This window comes from Abrus precatorius, unplaced genomic scaffold, assembly GCF_003935025.1.
Source record: "Abrus precatorius isolate BTA unplaced genomic scaffold, Abrus_2018 Scaffold9, whole genome shotgun sequence".
Taxonomy (NCBI): Eukaryota; Viridiplantae; Streptophyta; class Magnoliopsida; order Fabales; family Fabaceae; genus Abrus; species Abrus precatorius.
In genome coordinates this window covers 14,738,799-14,756,785 of record NW_020874439.1, presented here as the reverse complement: position 1 = coordinate 14,756,785, position 17,987 = coordinate 14,738,799, and the positions used below count along the sequence as shown (strand labels likewise).

Here is a 17,987-nt window from a genome sequence, read left to right as displayed (position 1 = left end):
ATAGACTTCATAGGTCCTTCTCCTCTTTCCTTTGGTTTCTTATATATTTTGCTTGTTGTAGACTATGTCTCTAAGTGGGTAAAGGCTAAGCCCATAAGAACTAATGATTCTAGAGTGGTTGCAGATTTTGTGCATACTCATTTGTTTTGTAGGTTTGGAGTACCTCAAGCTTTGATTAGTGACCAGGGTACCCACTTCTGCAATAGAACCATTGAGACTCTACTGAGAAAGTATGGAGTAGTGCACAAAGTATCTACACCTTATCACCCCCAAACCAATGGGTAGGCTGAGCTCTCCAACAGAGAAATTAAGAAAATCTTGGAAAGGATTGTTCAACCAAATAGGAAAGATTGGAGTAAGCATCTTGATGATGCTCTTTGGGCTCATAGAATAGCGTATAAGGCTCCTTTGGGAATGTCACCTTACAGAATTGTCTATGGAAAAGCCTGCCACCTCCCAGTAGAAGTAGAACATTGTGCTTATTGAGCAGTGCGAGCCTACAATATGGACATAGACAAAGTTGGAGAACAAAGGAAATTGCACTTGCAAGAATTAGAAGAACTTCGCCTTGAATCATATGAAAACTCCAGAATTTATAAGGAGAAAATAAAGGCCTTTCATGATGGAAAAATAGCAAAGAAAGAGTTTTTCATAGGTCAAAAGGTTTTTCTGTTCAATTCCCGTTTGAAGCTCATGCCTGGAAAACTCAGATCTAGGTGGATTGAACCTTTCATTGTGACTTCCATTTCTCCCTATGGAGCAGTGGAGGTAAAAAGTGAATCCATAAACAAGGTTTTTAAAGTGAATGGCCATCGCCTAAAGCCTTTCCATAGGAATCCTACACTTGAGGCTAATGTGGAGGAAGTTTTCCTAGAGCAACCTCCAGCTGTTCTTGATTCTTTAGTTATTTTGGAGTGAGAGCTCCATAAAACGTCAAGCTAGTGACGTTAAAGAAGCGCTTTGTGAGAGGCAACTCATAGTTTTTATAGCACTTTCTAGTTCTCCTTTGATTTCAATAAGCATTCTTTCATTTGAGCTGTGTTACTAGTCATATTGCTTAGTTCATGTTGCACAAACACTTTGTTCAACACTTGACTCATTATTTGACTGATGATTTGTTCATAATTTTTGTAGAGGAAAAATTGCTTTATTTGGACTCAATTTATGAATATATTCATGGAAGTCCAAGTAGAAAGGGAAGAATAATCATTTCCATGGCACCAAGCATTCACTTTAGAAAGAATTTTGAAGTTTGCCATGAAGGTAATCACTTTCCTAAGCCATAGTGGTCACTTTCCACTAAGGTATGTGACTTTACTCTCTGTAGTTCTCACTTTCAATTTCCATAGTGACCACTTTGAAGGCTTTTAAATTCATTGGTCTGCGCGTAACTACTATGAAAGTTCATAGTAGCCACGCGCAGCACTCTAGGAAAATACACATGAAGGGCGTCTTTGTAGTGGTCACTTTGAACTTTCATAGTAACCACTACAGAAACCATTTTTGAACATTTGATGCGCGTAGCTACTATGAAAGTTCATAGTAACCATGCGCAACCTCTTTTGAAATAACTAAGAAAGGCACCTCTGCAGTGATTACTATGAAAGTTCATAGTAGCCACGCGCACCCCATTTTTGCTAAACCCCTTGCGCGTGTCTACTATGATTCTTGAGAGTAACCACGCCCAACATTTTCATATAAATAGGGCCGCTCTCACGTTCACTCTCACTCTTCATTTCTAAGAAATTTTCACTCTTCTTCAAATTTCCTGAGCTCCCACTCCCTCGAATTCAATTCCTTGCATTTGAACGTCAATTCCCTGCACTTTTGCACTTGATTTGAACTCCAATCCAGGTAATTTCCTCTTCCTCACTCTCTGCATTAGGGTTCTTCATTTTTTCAATTGGGGATTTTTTATTAGAACCAATTTTAGTTGAAATTACTGGTTAGAATCAGTTTCTGCAGGGACATGATTTTAAGTTAGTAGGGTGATTAATTTGATTATGTGTGTGCAAATTGACATGCTTGAACCCTAGGGTAGCTACTTTCATAATTCGTAGTGATTACTCTGTATGTAATGCTGAAATTCTGCTTCCCCTAGGTTCGTTTTAGTCTTGACTATGATTTCTGTGCATTGAAATTCCAATTCTCATGATTAGAAATCAATTTGCATTTTTCCTTTGTGAATTTGAAGTGTTTTTTGCTCTGGAGTAGTCACTATCAACATTCATAGTAACCCTTCTCTGTGAATATATTGTGTTCTGCTCATTTCATACACTCATTGCTGATCTGATTTAGTTGCACTACCATGTAATTACATTTTCACTCACTTCTTGTTCTGAATTCTAGAAATTTGATTTGAAATTAGACCCATATTGTTGCACTTGCTTTTTACCTTAGCTGATCTAGTTGAATTCATCCTATGCATAGTTGTTCTCTACACATTACATGTCACAGATTGATTCAGAAGTTGGTAATTAGTTTGTTGGATCCAAATGCACTATGTGTTTAAATTTTACATTCAACTACTATCAAATGAACCTCTTTTTCAGACCATGATTCAATATATGACATGTGCTTTTCTGCATTTTAAACACATGAATTATGAATTTCATTTTGAAACTGTTTTTGCTGTCATAGTAGTTACCTGCCAACACATAGTGATCACTTTGGGCTGAAAACTATTTCCTTCTACATTGGACCGAATTTGTTGCTTGAACTTGCAAGTGTTATGTGTCTACATGCTATTTTCATGCTGCTAAGCTTCACTAAAATGATAGTGGCCATTTTTATGATTTCAATATTGCAAAAACTGGCATAGTTCATTTCATAGTGACCACTCTGCATGTGCCTAAATGTCTGTTCTGTCACTGTCAAAGTAGTTACTATCAATTAGCATAGTAGTTACTTTTGTATGCAGAACTACTCTGATTTGCCTCAATTTTCTCTGATTCATGCACATTTGCTGTGAAATTATGCCCACACACTACCTCTGCATTCTGTCATGCTTTATTGCCAAAGTAACTACTTTTATTCCTCATAGTAGCTACTTTCTTCTGCAACAGTGCTGTAAATTGCTTGCATTTTCTCTCTTTCATTTCCAAATGATGTGAAATTCTTGCTACATGGTTAATTCTGCACTATCACTCATTTATCCCTTTTTCTATGTGCAGATTAATGGCAAACACTCCTAGAAAGAACGCACCCAGGGCCAAGATAACTGCTGCTTCTTCCTCCAGGCCTCAGCCTGCCCATGATCCCAGATTTAGGTCCCTGACTCACGAGAATTTCTTCAAAGCAAATATTCTCAGGGGACACATTGTCTAGGACAGGAATTTTGACTTGCAAAAAGGGACCTACCCTCAATTTGAGTAGGAAATCCAAAAAAAGGGATGGGATTTGTTCACCACATGTGCTGGACATGGGTGGAAGGACATCACCTAGGAGTTCTATGCCAATGCCTTCAGGGTTAAGGGAGATGATTTCCCCTACAGGCACTCCATGGTAAGAGGCAAGGTGATAGACTTCAACCCTGCCAACATCTAGAGGATCCTCAACATTCCTCTTCCTGAAAAGAGGCCTGGACAGCTGGACTACACTACTGTCAGCTACTTCGAGGAGAAGGACTACAAGCCAATCCTTCATGCAATATGCAAGGCTAGAGAGAACTGGGAATTTGACATGAAGCTTCAGCCCAAGAATCTGACTGCAAAGCACCTCTTTCGACCTGCCAAAGTCTGGAGCATCTTCATCCTGAGCTCCTTCATGCTAGTCATGCATTCATCTACCCTGGTAGTGAAGAGAGCAGAGCTAGTTTATGCTATCATGACAGGGATGCCCATCCATGTTGGTGATGTTATTAGCAATGCCATCATGGAGATACTAGCTAGGAAGAAGGATTCTATGGATTTTCCCTCCATTATCACTATGCTCTGCCAGGATGCTGGAGTTGACTTTGGGGAATATCAGCAGAAAATCAGACAGCTCCCTACATCACCACAGCTATGGTGAAGGAGTTGTTTAAAGCTAAGAAGAGCTCAGCCCCAGAGATGCCTCCCCAAGCTGCAGGAAAGAAAGGCTTCCCTTCTAACATGAAGGACCAGCTGAAGGAATAGCTCTGCGATAAGATGCTATACATGTTGGTCAAAAGGCTGCTCTGACCCTGATAGAGACTATGTTGCTCAACATAGGGAAGAAGGTGGGGATGATTGCTGAACAAATCTATTATGCCCCCACCTTCTCAGCCCCTTATCCTCGAGCAGCTGTTCAGAATGATCTTCCGCCTTTCACACCCACAGCAAAAGAGGAGGAGGAAGAGGAAGATAGCAGCTCAGAGGGGGAGCAAGTACCAGATCTAGCAGCAGCAGCACAGGAGCAAGATGATGAGGACACCGACACTGATGCAGCTGATGATGACCTCTCCTCCAACTCTGATGAGGATGCAATATAGCTTAAAATTTCTATTTTTGTTATTTATTTAACCTTCTCTTTCATTGTACATATTTTTTTCTGCTAATTTCCCTGTAATTAGTACACTTTTCCATTTATTTTCCCTGCCTTTAATTTCCCTTTATTGCTTCTACTCTTAACAACAACTTAACTCTTTTATGCTATATATATATATATATTATCTGAGTTTAAGTTATTTTTTTCTGTTGGTGCTGAATTTATTGTCTCTTTGTGCAGAGAATGCCCTCAGTTTCATCAAGAGGAACATCATTTTTTTTGCCCATGAGTTGAAGCACTATCATTCATGAAAGGGGGGGGGGTGAAGTTCTTTGCCTCTATTTCATATACTCTTAACCTCATTTTTCCTGCACAATTACACATCAAAATGCAAAAATTTATCTTTGTTCTTTTTCTTTTTATTGCATCCAATTTTGTAATTCCAATTCTAGACTCTTACTGCAATTTTCATTCAATTCATGAATACACTCTACTTTTGTAAATAATTTTCTCTCCATGTCATGTTGAATATCTTTTCTTGCAAGGTGAATTATCCTCACATGTGTTAAGTAGTTATCACCATTTTTACCATGGTAGAGAATTGAGCCCCTAATTATCTATCTGTGTGTATATTCCACGTCATTTTGCATCTATTCTCTAGAACTTGCCCTATTTCTTAATTGAATATGCATTATGCAATTTTTATCTAGATGATTGAGGCCTCCTTTACACACACCCACTCACCATTGCCCACCCTTGCACCTTCATGTATTACATCCCCTTCTTTGGTCAAACTTAGTCTGCCAAACATTTTTTCTTCCATCAAGAACATATTTCTTTTGAGTAACATCAAGAGTGAATGCAAATACTAAGTTTGGGGTGTTGATTTTGATGGTAGTTACTTGAGGACAAGCAACCTCTCAAGTTTGGGATGGTGGACATCATACATGTTACTAATACATGTCAAAATTTTTTTTGCTTAAATTTAAAAAAAAAAAAAAAGAGTGGTTGCCAAAGTCCAAGAAATCATAAAAGAAAGAATGAAAAAGGAAAGAAAATAAAATGAAGCAAGGTCCAAAAGATTGAAGAAATCTTCACATAATGAAAAATGATGAAAAACAAGGTGAAAAAAAATGCTTGAACCTCTTAGGCTACCTCATTTGATGCATTTCATTCTAATTGTTGTATTCACTCACTCAAAAGGATTCCCTTATCTTGAAAACCCACTTGAGCTTTTGACCCTCCTTGATCAAATTGAACCTTACCTGTCCTTATTGTGACCAACCAAGTCCTTTTGATAGGTAAATCATTGTATTAAGGAAAAGGAGATTGAGAATATGGGCAAGCATATGGTAGGGTAGAGCAATTTGCATGTATTGAAGGAAAATACCTAGCTTGAAACACTGACGAGTGAAGAGTGAAACACCACCTTGTGAGCTAGATAATTTCTTTGCATTGTGCGAAGTATGATGAACCTTGTTGAATTTTTGTTTCACTAGTATGGGACTTTGCATAAAATTAATTGATACGAGTGTGCTTTCTTTGTTGAATGACTCCATGATTTTGAAATGGAGGAAGTGTATATTAGAGTTGAAAGATTGGAACAGAAAAATATTGAGAAAATTTTTTTTTGGATAAGTCCAGTCCTTTTTACTTAAGTTCTTGAATTTTGGTTTACTTGAGGACAAGCAAAAGTTTAAGTTTGGGGTTGTGATGAATCCACATTTTACTAAATTTTTATACATCATTTATTACTTTTTATCGAAAAGAATAGACTTAGATAGTATAAATAAGATGAATATTCCAATTAGGCTAAATAATATAGGTTTCTTAGTTTTTGGTTAATTTACATTGATTTAGATAGTTTATTTTACATGTTTTGATCATTTGAATAACGTGGCAAGAATCCCCAAGCTTATTTTGAAGAATTATTGGATTTTGAGGTGAAAGTAACTACTTTCAAGATTGATAGTGACAACTACAGCAAGCCACTTCCAGCAAAGGGACCAAAGTGATCACTTTCAAAGCTTAAAGTGACAACTACAGCAGCCCAGAATCCATTAAACCTGCGCGTGGTTACTATGAAAGTTCATAGTAATCACTCCAGAGCATGCAGAATTGAAGGTGTTGCGTGTAGTTACTATCAAAGTTCATAGTGACAACTCGAGAGGGTCCAAAATGTCCCAGTGCTGCACGTGGTTACTGTGAAAGTTCATAGTAATCACTCCAGAGAGGCAAAACCTAATTGATGCTGCGCGTGTTTACTATGAAAGAATGAAAGTAATTACTTTGGAGGGTACCAGCTTTAGTATAAATAGATTTTTGCCAAATTAGGGTAGAGAGTTCTTACACTTTTTGAACCTTTTCTCTTCTTTACTAAAATTTAGGACATTTTCCAGAGCTTAGGGCAACCTTGGGTGATAGCCAAGGGTCCAACCTAGGGTTTGGTTTCTCATTTCTCTTGCTTTTACATTAATGTTAATGAGTTTTTTGCATTTCCCAACTGCGTTTTTGACCCCCATTTCCATAGAGGGCTAAATTTTGTGTAATCCTTAGTAAGTTCACACGGATTCTTGAGTTCCTTGATTTTAATGATAATATAATTTCTTTCTTCTCATGAATTACTTTTTCCTTGTCTCTTGAATTGAATTAATGGTGAATGAGGGCTATTGCTTAATTAACCCTAATTCATTTTAAGGAGATTCTAAACTAGGGATTGCTTAATCCTAGGTTTAATTCTAAGGTTGCATAACTTTGGGATGAGGGATTAGAGCCTAGCAAATTGCATAATTTCCTTAGGACCATAAGGTTGATTTTTGCTTGTTAAATTAACCTAATTCATAGGAGACAGGATGAATGTTAAATCTTGAGTGGAATGATGATAGAATCTTTGTGGATGAACTAAGGATTGCTGCTTTTTATTGTTTGAATTAATTAAACTTGTTTGCTTGATGCTCTTTATATTGATTTGAAACCACAAAACCCCCCATTTTAATTGCTTGTCCAATTAATGCCTTCAACATGTTTAATAGAGATTAATAGCCAATGTTCACGGGAGACAATCTAGGGTAACCCTAGTACTACATTAATTTGTTTAAATTTTGATGAGAATTTGTGACAGATCTTTTAAACACAACATGAGAAAGTTTGCTCATCACTCAACATGCTCTATCGTTACACGTCTACCTACCTAAACGTGTAACTCGGCTCTATAATGATGCAAGACATATATTTCAACATGATGCAACACGACTAAAATCATTTCAACACAGGTAAGACAAGTTTATAATAAATCAGCCAAATCTCAGTTTTATTAAATCAGTTATCAGCAGTTACAACATAGAAAAACAATTTTCAAGTATTAAATCCTTTATATCTCAGCTTTTATCAAAGAGATCTAACAAAACCAACTCAAACCTTTCTTTAATAGCATATCAAACTGTTCAAAACATAGTTCATAGGCTAAAGTAAGCTCCCCTTACCTTAGAACGGTGATTCACACTAGATCTACCAAATATTACTTGTTTTAATGCAAGATTCACCGAAGATTCGGCTTTAGAATAAAGTTTCCCCTAAGAACACCATGAGAAAGAGAAGGAGAAGAGAAATATACGGTGAACTAACTTCAAACTTAGAGAAACTTACTTCAAATCCCTTAGAACAGACACAGAATCACAGATCTGGAGAGAAATCTAAGTTTAGGAAGGTTTAGTATGAGAGAAAATGGTGATATATGGCCTTGGGTCTCTCCAGAACCTTTGAGAAGTGTGAAGAAGTGAAAATTGTGTGCAAGGACCCTTATTTATAGAAAGAAAAAAAAATTGGCACTGTTCACACCAGAGTACTGTTCACCCCGGAGTTAGTATTCACTGACACTGTTCATGCAGTTTGCATTGTTCAATTTTTTTTTAAACTCCATCTAAATCTATTCCAATACCAAATAATCATTCAATTAACATTTAGTGAGTTCAAAATATTATAGATTTTCTCAATAATATATTACAGGCCTAACAGTGTCTTGTCAATGAAAGCTCCACCGCTTGCGGTATCAAGCATACTCCTCTCCATCGGACTAAGGCCTTCATAGAAATACTAAATTAGCAACTGGTCACTAATCTGATGGTGTGAACAGGTTGATAAATCCACATTTTACTATATTTTTAATATAGTTTTTGTTAATGAATAAGTAGTAAAGTACTAAATAAACTTGGAAATACCATAAAAATTGCATTGATATTCTTAATTGTGTACCTAGTTTGAAATTTTGGATTTTATTTTAATTCTAGAGAAATTTAGCTTAAAAAGAATAAATTTTTGTGCAGAAGTGATAAATCCATATAGTATTTTACTTTAGTTTTTAATACTTGATATAGAAAACATGGAGAAAGCTGAAAAACTAAAAACAATAATAGAATGTTTAAGTCGTTTCCAAATACTTAGTTATTTATATTTTGTGAATTTTCTGTGTAAAAAGTAATGATTAGATCATATTTTTTAGGAAATTCTGAGCTAAGTTCATTAGGCTGGAAGATCAAGAGAAAGATAGAAGAAAAATAGCAATTTTAGAGACAAAGAACAAGAATTGATGAAGCCAGTGTTGGGCGTAATCACTAATTTAAAGAAAAGTGATCATTCCAAAGCCAAATTTCAAGGATTGATTTGTGCGTTATCACTTTTATAAAGAAAAGTAACCATGCCCATGATGAAGTGATTCTGCGTTATCAGTATTTCTGATAATAGTGATCATTCCAGAGCTAGGTGAGAAGATCAACTTGTGCGTAATCACTATTTTGTACAGAAGTAATCATGCGCAAGGATGATTTGGTTCAATAGGTTGCGCGTAATCACTATTTCTTAGTGAGTGTTCTAGAGAGTGCTTTAATAGAACAAACTGCGTGGGCTCCTATTATGAACAAAAGTGAACACGCGCATTACCAAAAGGCAAAACAAGCTTTGCATTGCTACTTTTGTGAAAAATATTGATTGTTCCAGTCATGAAGGTTAACAGAAAGGCCTCTGCGTGGTTACTTTAGTGAAAAATAGTGATCATGCCAGAAAGGTGAGAAATTCTATAAATAAGAGGTAGCTCAGATATTTTGTATCTTTGGTTCATTTTTCATTTTCATTTCATTTTCTTGTCTTGAGGGAGTCTGAGAGAGAGATTGGGGACGAACACCAAGCTTCACATCTTGAGGAATCAGATTGAAGATTGGATTGAAGATGATTCTTTGCTCATCTCCTTTTTCTCTTTCTTTCTCTTTTCATTTTGTAATGGCTTTCTAAACTCTTTGTAGTTAGGGATTTATGGATCCAAAATGGAAGTGTTGAATTGATTCTGGATCTGAACTTTGAGTATTTGATTGGATTGAGTAGTTGATTCTATTGATCAAGTAGTTGTTGAATGGAAATTTGATTTACTAATCACAGAGAACCTTCTATCAATGGAAGTGGAAATCGTTTCTCAAATCTGAATCAATTACCAAGATTATTGATTTCTTAGGGATAAGTCATCTTAATCTTGCAATCTTTTGGTTTCTAATGCTTAATGCAACATTTATTTGAACTAGATCTAAGGAATTAGGATGATTGAATTGAATGTTAGGGTCATTGAGTTAAGGAAATAACCTTTGATTAATACATCGTGAAACTAATTGTCATTCAATCCAAATGCTTGAAAGTTCAGAACGTGATTGAATTAACACTGAAGTTTTGGTGAAATAAACCCTAACTATGTTTCATACATCTATTTTAATACATAAACTTGTATCTTTGTTCTGTTACATTTTTTGAATTATGTACTCGTTTATTTGCTTTTAACATCACAAATTGCATTAGGCTCAAAGATGATTCCAAGATTTTATAACTTGCTACAACAATACTAGTACACTTGCTAGTCAATTTCGCTTTTAGTGCAACTATTAAGAAAGTAATAAGAAGCTTGGGTTAAGACTTTAAAGTTGATATTGAAGTGAAGAAGTAGAAAGATTGAGCTTAAAAGATCAAAAATCAAGTGATAAATGCTGAGCATAGCCACTTTGCGTGCATAGAGTTAACACTTTGAAGAAGAGAATTCATAAAGATCAAGTGCGTAGCAACTCTAAGTGCTGAAAGTTAACACTCTATAAAGAGAATTCGTGAAGGGCTTGCGCGTTCACACTCTAACTACTGAGATTGATAACGCCCCAGGCTAATTTGCTCATGCACCCTGTGCGTGTTCACTCTGGCTATTGAGAGTAGCCACGCGCAGATTCTCAAGTCCACTGTGGCTACTGGGAGTAGCCACGTGCAAATTTGCATAAACACTCTTACCACTTAAAGTGTTTATGCAACATAATTGAATTCTGGAAACTACCTTTAAGTGTCAACTTTGGATGATTTGAGTTCCTACTTTAGCCATATGAGCTTCTAGAAGGCCTTTCATGTTATAACTCTCAGAAATTATAGTGTAGAATTAGAAAAGGTGGGAAAATATTATAAATAGTAGTTAGGAATTTAGATTTGTGACTTTTGGTATTCATTTTGTTATTTTTCACTTTCTAACTATTTTAACTTCCAAGGGAAGTCAGAGAGAAGGAAAGGAAGCAACTTTCAATCTTCATTGCTAGAGGAATCAGGGTAAAGATTAGGTCTTGGAAGATGTTCTTCTACTCCTTGTCTTTTTCATCTCTTACTTTTCCTTCTTCCATTATAATGTTGTTCTAAACTTTTTTGGTTAGGGATCCATGGATCCAGATTTGATATTGTGATGTAATTGTGGATTTGGACCTCGACATTTTAATTGAATTGAGTATGTGATTATGTTCTTAATGCAATTGTGAACTAATTCTTCATTCAATTGTTAGAGGAATCTTCATCAATAGAAATTGAGTTTATTTCTCATATCTGAAATTGAGTTTATTTCTCATATCACGGTAAATGCATAAAGGAACTTTCTCTCAACCATCCGAGAGGAGCTAAAAGAGGAAGGAAGAGTTGGGAAAAATACCAAGGAATCAATGACATCAAAGAAAGAGGTAACATCAAGGAACAATGGATTCAGGTTAGTGCTCTTTAAACCCTTAATTGTATGAGAACCATATATTGTGTTGTGAGAGTAACATAATTCAAGATCTCAAAGGAAAAGGTAATTTCATAATAGTCATTGCACAATAGAAATTACATAATGGATTAAAGAAAATTCTAGCAGTTGGTATTAGAGCTAGGTTGTGAATTTCATTGATTCTCCATACGAGATTGGTTCTCCATTAAACTTTTTCCCAAATTACATGAACCCTAGGTATTTTATATGATGGATTGGCATTATTTTGATGTTGAATAATTGCTTTGGATTCAATAATTGAAAACCCTAAGGTTTGGGAAGCTAGAAACATTGGATTTTGAATCTTAACATAAGCAGGGCCACACATCAGGAACAAGCACGACCATGCTTCAGCGAAGCACGGCCTTGCATAATGGAAGCACGACCTTACATATTGTAAGCATGGCCATGCATCAATTATAAGCACGGCCATGCATCAGGAAGCACGACCATGCTTCAAGAAGCAGGGGCATGCATCAGAGATGAGCATAGCCTTGCTTCATCGAAGCACGGCCATGGATTAAGTAAAAGCATGGCCGTGCATAGAAATTTTACAGCAGAATAAGGAATATAATTCATAAAATATATAGATAATTTTAGAATTACATCAAAGTGAATTTACTCACCAAAGTGATTAAATTCTCAAGTTAATTAATTCTAAATTGCATTATCATAATGAGAAATTCACAATTGAGTGCTTAATTTTAAGGGTAGCTTGTTAGTCACCAAAGTGGCCTAGCTTTAAAAGTTCTTTAAGCATTTAATTGTGTGTTATAAATTGTTCAAAATTGTTTGATGCTATATAGAAACAACGAGTGAACAATTTAGCTCATTAATTATAACGCTAGGAGATCGCCCAAAGGTGGATCATTTCATATGATTAATGACATTAAGGAGACATGTAAGCACTTCATAATATGTTTGTATATCCAAAGATGACTTGCATATTGGTTTGAGTGACTGGTTGTCAATTAAAGTTGTTTATTAGCATCATTATAGATAAATTGTGTATTTAGGCATTACCCAAAGGTAAATTTAGATGCATAATTGATGACAGTTGACTGTCCAAATCCATTAAGTTTATTCAAAGCATAAGTGTTTAAGCATGTGTTAAATGGATTCAATCTCTATGAATGCGTATGGCATAAGCAATGGCATAGTTAAGTTCAATGGGCTTAATTATGATGATTGGGCTGAACAAGTTCGATTCCAGCTAGGTGTTATGAACCTAGTGATAGCATGCATTATTTGTGCACATTTTCAATCCTTTAGAGTGTGTAAATTACCTTTCATGTTCCATTATTTCACAAATTATGGCATTTCCTAGTTAATTGGATGATAGGAACTCAATTTCAATTAATGTCTAAATTCTGTTTTTAGACCTGCACTCACTGTTTTGATCGTAACTTTTTCCACAGATGTCCGTTCGGTATGATTTAGTTGCATTGGATTCCTCATTTTCTGGGCTATAAAATTCATATGCAGATCGTCCAAATTGGAGCTGTTTTCTATTTTCTATGAATTTTTGAAGTTAAGAAAATTGTGCAAGAATTTTTGTATTTGAATTTTGTTCTTGTAATTTCATTTCATCTGTATTAACATTTCATTAGCTTGTAATTTGGCCTATTTAATCACACTTGTGGGCCCTTCCTTTTAGTGTTGGATCTGATCATAAGTGGTGCCTATTAATATGTTAGAGGCTCCACTTTGCAAACGTTTTGGGTTTTGTTTTTGTTTTTGTTTTGACACATTTTTAAATTCGGTTTTGGCTCCTAAAATTCTCTCTCTTCTCTTAGTGTGACTTTTCGTTTTCTTCTTTCTTCTTCTCTCTTCTTGACTTGGCTGAGCATTGGATTCAATGGAAGGCTAGGCTTCTTGGATTGATACACAAGGAATAGGGAATTGCAAGGAAGATTCAGAGTGGCTCCAAGTTTGAATTCTCTTTTCTCCTCTTCTCTTTCGTTTTCAAGATATTGACAATGTTTGGGGATAGGAATTGAATTGAATTGCGATTGTAGTTTGATTCATGAAATTGAATTAGATTGATAGATCTATTAGTCAAATTCGTAATCTAGTTTGTTAGCAAATTCGATTGAATTAGTTAATGGATTAGATATTCAAACTAGGGAAACAATGAAGGATGTTGTTTGCATGAACCTACGACTTGTGGATCAATTAATTCTCATTTGATTTCTCTTTTATTCCAGAATTTTATGCGTTTGATCAGATTATTCTTAAACTTTCAAAATTCCCCAATCTTTTGTTTCATTTTAACAATTCGGCAAAGAAGAATTAAATACAAACGTGTCCTCGAGAATTCAACCTTGGTTGACATTATTCTACAAATAATTGCGAAAACCTTGTGCATTTGATAAGTGTTCGATAAAACTAAATCAAATTTGGCGCCGTTGCCGGGGACACGTTGTAGCTTTTGATTCATTTTCGAGTTGTTAGTTGTGTAGCATTTCCGTTCTGTGTGTGGTATCGATTTTGATAGTTTCTGCGTTCTGTGTTCAAGTGTTCTTCATTTTGTGCGAATTATATCTGTGATTTGTGTTTAGTTCATTTGCATTGGATTATGTTGTATACCTGTAGCATTGTGTCGTTTTGAATTCTGCAATTGTGTAATTCTGTTCTGAAATTATGTTTCTGTTTCATTTCGATAGTGCATTCTGTTTTCTGATTGTGTAATTCTGTGATTTTGCATTCTGTGTTCATTTGTATAATTGTGATTAAGTCCAATTCTTGTGGTGTATGTTGCATTGCCCTTACTGTTGCTGAAAACAGAAATCACAAAAACAGAGGACTAGTAGAAATCATTATGCATTGCTGAATTGCACTATTCATTTACTATTCACTAATTTTGAAAATTCCAAAAAAATAGTAAATGGTCGAATTTTGAAAAAGCTTTTGTACACAAGGAGATACATCTTGGTGGTGAAGAAAAATTTTGTGCAACTTAAAAGTGTCATAACTTTTGCTAGGAGTGTCAGAATTTTTTCCACCGCACATGACTTTGGGGTAGAATAAAATTTCCTATTCACTGCAACCTGCACCGCCGGTTGAGGTTTCCCCGATTTTCAAAAATCGCATGTTTTCTAAAAGTTTTTTTTATTTTTTAGTGTTTATTGACCTATTTTTCTTGATTTTAGGCATCCAGTTGACCTAGTTGTTGTACTAAAAAACATCTGAAATTTTTTGTGGTGTCATCTTACATCAAAAATAGATTTATCATCAAGTTAGATTCCAATTTTCCCACCTCTGCTTGGTACTTGCTTTGTAAAGTGACATTATTCATGCATTGTGTGCTTGCTGTTTTTGATGTTTGTGATCTTGTATGACTAGGTCTAGGTCTGAGCATTTATTTGACATTGATCCTGAGATAGATAGGACATATCATAGACTCCAGAGAGGTCAAAGTAGTGTGCATCATAGTAGTAGTGATAAGAGTCATAGTAGAGAGCATTGTAGACTTGATCTGAGCAGTGATTCTTATTTTAGTGATTCTGAATTTGGCACTTCTATTTCTAATATATTGTCCACCCATTCTGATACCATGGCACATAATAATCACGAGAGAACACTTAAAGAGTTAGCTGCACCTGATGTTACCTACCAACCATTAGGCATTCAATATCCTGATATAGATGTTCCTTTTGAGCTTAAGTCTGGACTAATCCACCTTTTGCCTAAGTTTAATGGTAGTACAGGTGAAGATCCTCACAAACACCTTAAGGAGTTTCATATAGTGTGCTCGACCATGAGGCCGCAGGGAGTTCCTGAAGATCATATCAAGCTGAAGGCCTTTCCTTTCTCACTGGATGGAGCAGCCAAGGATTAGTTGTATTACTTGCAGCTAGCGTCTGTCACATGCTGGATGGACATGAAGAGGATGTTTCTGGAGAAGTTCTTCCCTGCATCCAAAGCTGCAACTATAAGAAAGGAGATAAGTGGCATCAGACAGATCTCCCAAGAGAGCTTGTATGAGTACTGGGAGAGGTTCAAGAAGTTGTGTGCCACCTGTCCACACCATCAGTTTAGTGACCAGTTACTCATTCAATACTTTTATGAAGGCCTTGCTCCAATGGAGAGGAGTATGCTTGATGCAACCAATGGTGGAGCCTTGATGGATAAGACACCTAGTGCAGCAAGGGCTTTGATTGATAACATGGCAGAGAACTCTCAACAGTTTAGCACAAGAGCCATGACACCTATGAGAGAGGTTCACAATGTCCATCAAACCTACCATATGCCAGCAGAAAATAGACTTGAGAGCAGAATCGAAGAGCTTACCACATTTGTTAGGCAGCTAGCTGTTGCCCAACAAGCTGCACCACAAAGGCCGAGAGATTGTCAAATATGTTCTTCCATTGAGCACGCTTCGGATTGTTGTCCCTTGCTTCAAGAGGGAAATCAACAAGCCTCTGTCCAAGGAGTTTTTAGTGGAAGACAAGATCAATATAGAGCTTCTAACTTCCAGCAACCACAAATGAGGCAGCAGCACCCCTACAGGTTTCAGTATCAATCTCATAACCCTGCATTTAATTATCATCCTAACATGAGATATGGTGTTTCTGAATAGCAACAGGGCACTGGACAAGCAAGTGGAGCTTATAGACCACCTCCTATGAGACAATAACAGCAAAATTCTGAACCTTCATTGGAGGACCTGGTGAAGCAAATGGCAAAGAGCAACCTGCAGTTCCAACAAAATGTGAATGCTTTCATTCAAGACTTGCAGACTCAGATTGGTCAACTAGCTACCACTGTAAATCAGTTTAAGTCCCAAGGTTCTGGACAACTCCCTTCTCAACCAGAGATTAATCCTAAAAATGTGAGTGCTATTGTGTTGAGGAGTGGGAAGGAGCTGTTGGATGGCCAGAAAAATAAGGAGATGCCATGTGATGTTGAGACTAAGATGCAGCAAGAAGACAAAGGAAAACAAGCTGCGGCTACACCTTCTTGAAGTGATTCTGAAGTTGTGTATAAGCCACCTCTCCCTTTTCCCAATAGAGTGGCTAAGCCTAAGCTAATAACAGATCTTGATAAGGAGCTTTTTGAAACCTTTAGAAGAGTAGAAGTGAACATTCCACTTCTAGATGCCATAAAACAGATTCCGAAATATGCAAAATTCCTCAAGGAGATGTGCACCAACAAGAGGCGACTCAAGGGAGATGAGAGGATTAGCATGGGTAGAAATGTGTTAGCCCTCATTCAACCAAACCTTCCACAAAATGCAAGGATCCTGGCACTTTTACAGTCCCGTGTACCATAGGGAATTCCTCCTTCAGCAATGTTTTACTTGATCTTGGTGCCTCCATCAATGTGATACTTACATCAATATATAGGTCCTTGAACCTTGGTCCATTGAAGCCAACTGGTGTAGTCATTCAATTGGCAAATAGGAGTACCACACACCCTGCTGGAGTAGTGGAAGATGTCCTTGTAAGAGTGGATAAGTTGATATTTCCTGCATATTTTTATATTCTGGACATGGCAGAAGAGTCTAGCATTCCCACATTGATCCTTGGTAGACCATTCCTTAAAACAACAAGGACAAAGATTGATGTGCATTCAGGAATTCTGTCCATGGAGTTTGGTGATGATGTTATGCATTTTAATATTTTTGAGTCCATGAAACATCCTACAGAGTTGCATAGTGTATACCATGTAGACATCATTGATTTATTAGTTGATGAATATTCTGATGCATTGATTGATGATTATTCTTGTACATGTACCTCTGTAGAATTATGTAAAGTATGTGCTGAAATTGATGAATTCTTGTTAGGTGATAATGATGTTTCGTTGGATGATGCAACAGGAGCAGATTTAGGAAGCTTTGGCTTGATTACAACAAGTACACATACACCTAACACTGCTCCCACATGTGCTGCTGCAGATTTGGATGTTTCCACTAGAACAGTTCCTTCTATTGTGCAACCACCTATACTTGAATTGAAACCTTTGCCTAAACATTTGAAGTATGCATTTTTAGAGGCTAATGATAAATTACCTGTGATTGTTTCTGCAGATTTGGATGCTGCACAAGAAGAGAAGTTGTTGCAGATTTTGGCAGCCCACAAATAAGCAATAGGCTGGACTCTGACGAACATTCCAGGAATTAGTCCATCTACTTGCATGCATAGGATCTTGCTAGATGATGATGCAAAGCCTGTGAGACAACCCCAAAGGAGATTGAATCCCACTCTTCTAGAGGTGGTGAAGAAAGAAGTAAGCAAATTACTGGTTGCCGGCATTATTTACCCTATTTCGGATAGTGAATGGGTGAGCCCTATACATGTAGTACCCAAGAAGACCAGCATAACCATTGTGAAGAACCAGCAAGATGAATTGATTCCCACTAGAATTCAGAATGGGTGGCGTGTTTGCATTGATTATAGGAAGCTAAATGTGGCCACCTGCAAAGACCACTTCCCCTTGCCTTTTATACTAGCTAGAA

At 36.5% G+C, this 17,987-nt stretch overlaps 1 protein-coding gene across 1 annotated transcript; it reads left to right on the top strand.

Moving 5' to 3' along the window:
* The first annotated feature begins 16,205 nt into the window (after positions 1-16,205).
* On the top strand, positions 16,206-17,614 carry LOC113850871. Its single transcript, XM_027481394.1, has 3 exons — positions 16,206-16,447; positions 16,538-16,726; positions 16,873-17,614. The coding sequence occupies exons 1-3, from the start codon at positions 16,206-16,208 to the stop codon at positions 17,612-17,614; spliced, it is 1,173 nt and encodes a 390-aa protein (XP_027337195.1).
* The last annotated feature ends 373 nt before the right edge of the window (positions 17,615-17,987 follow it).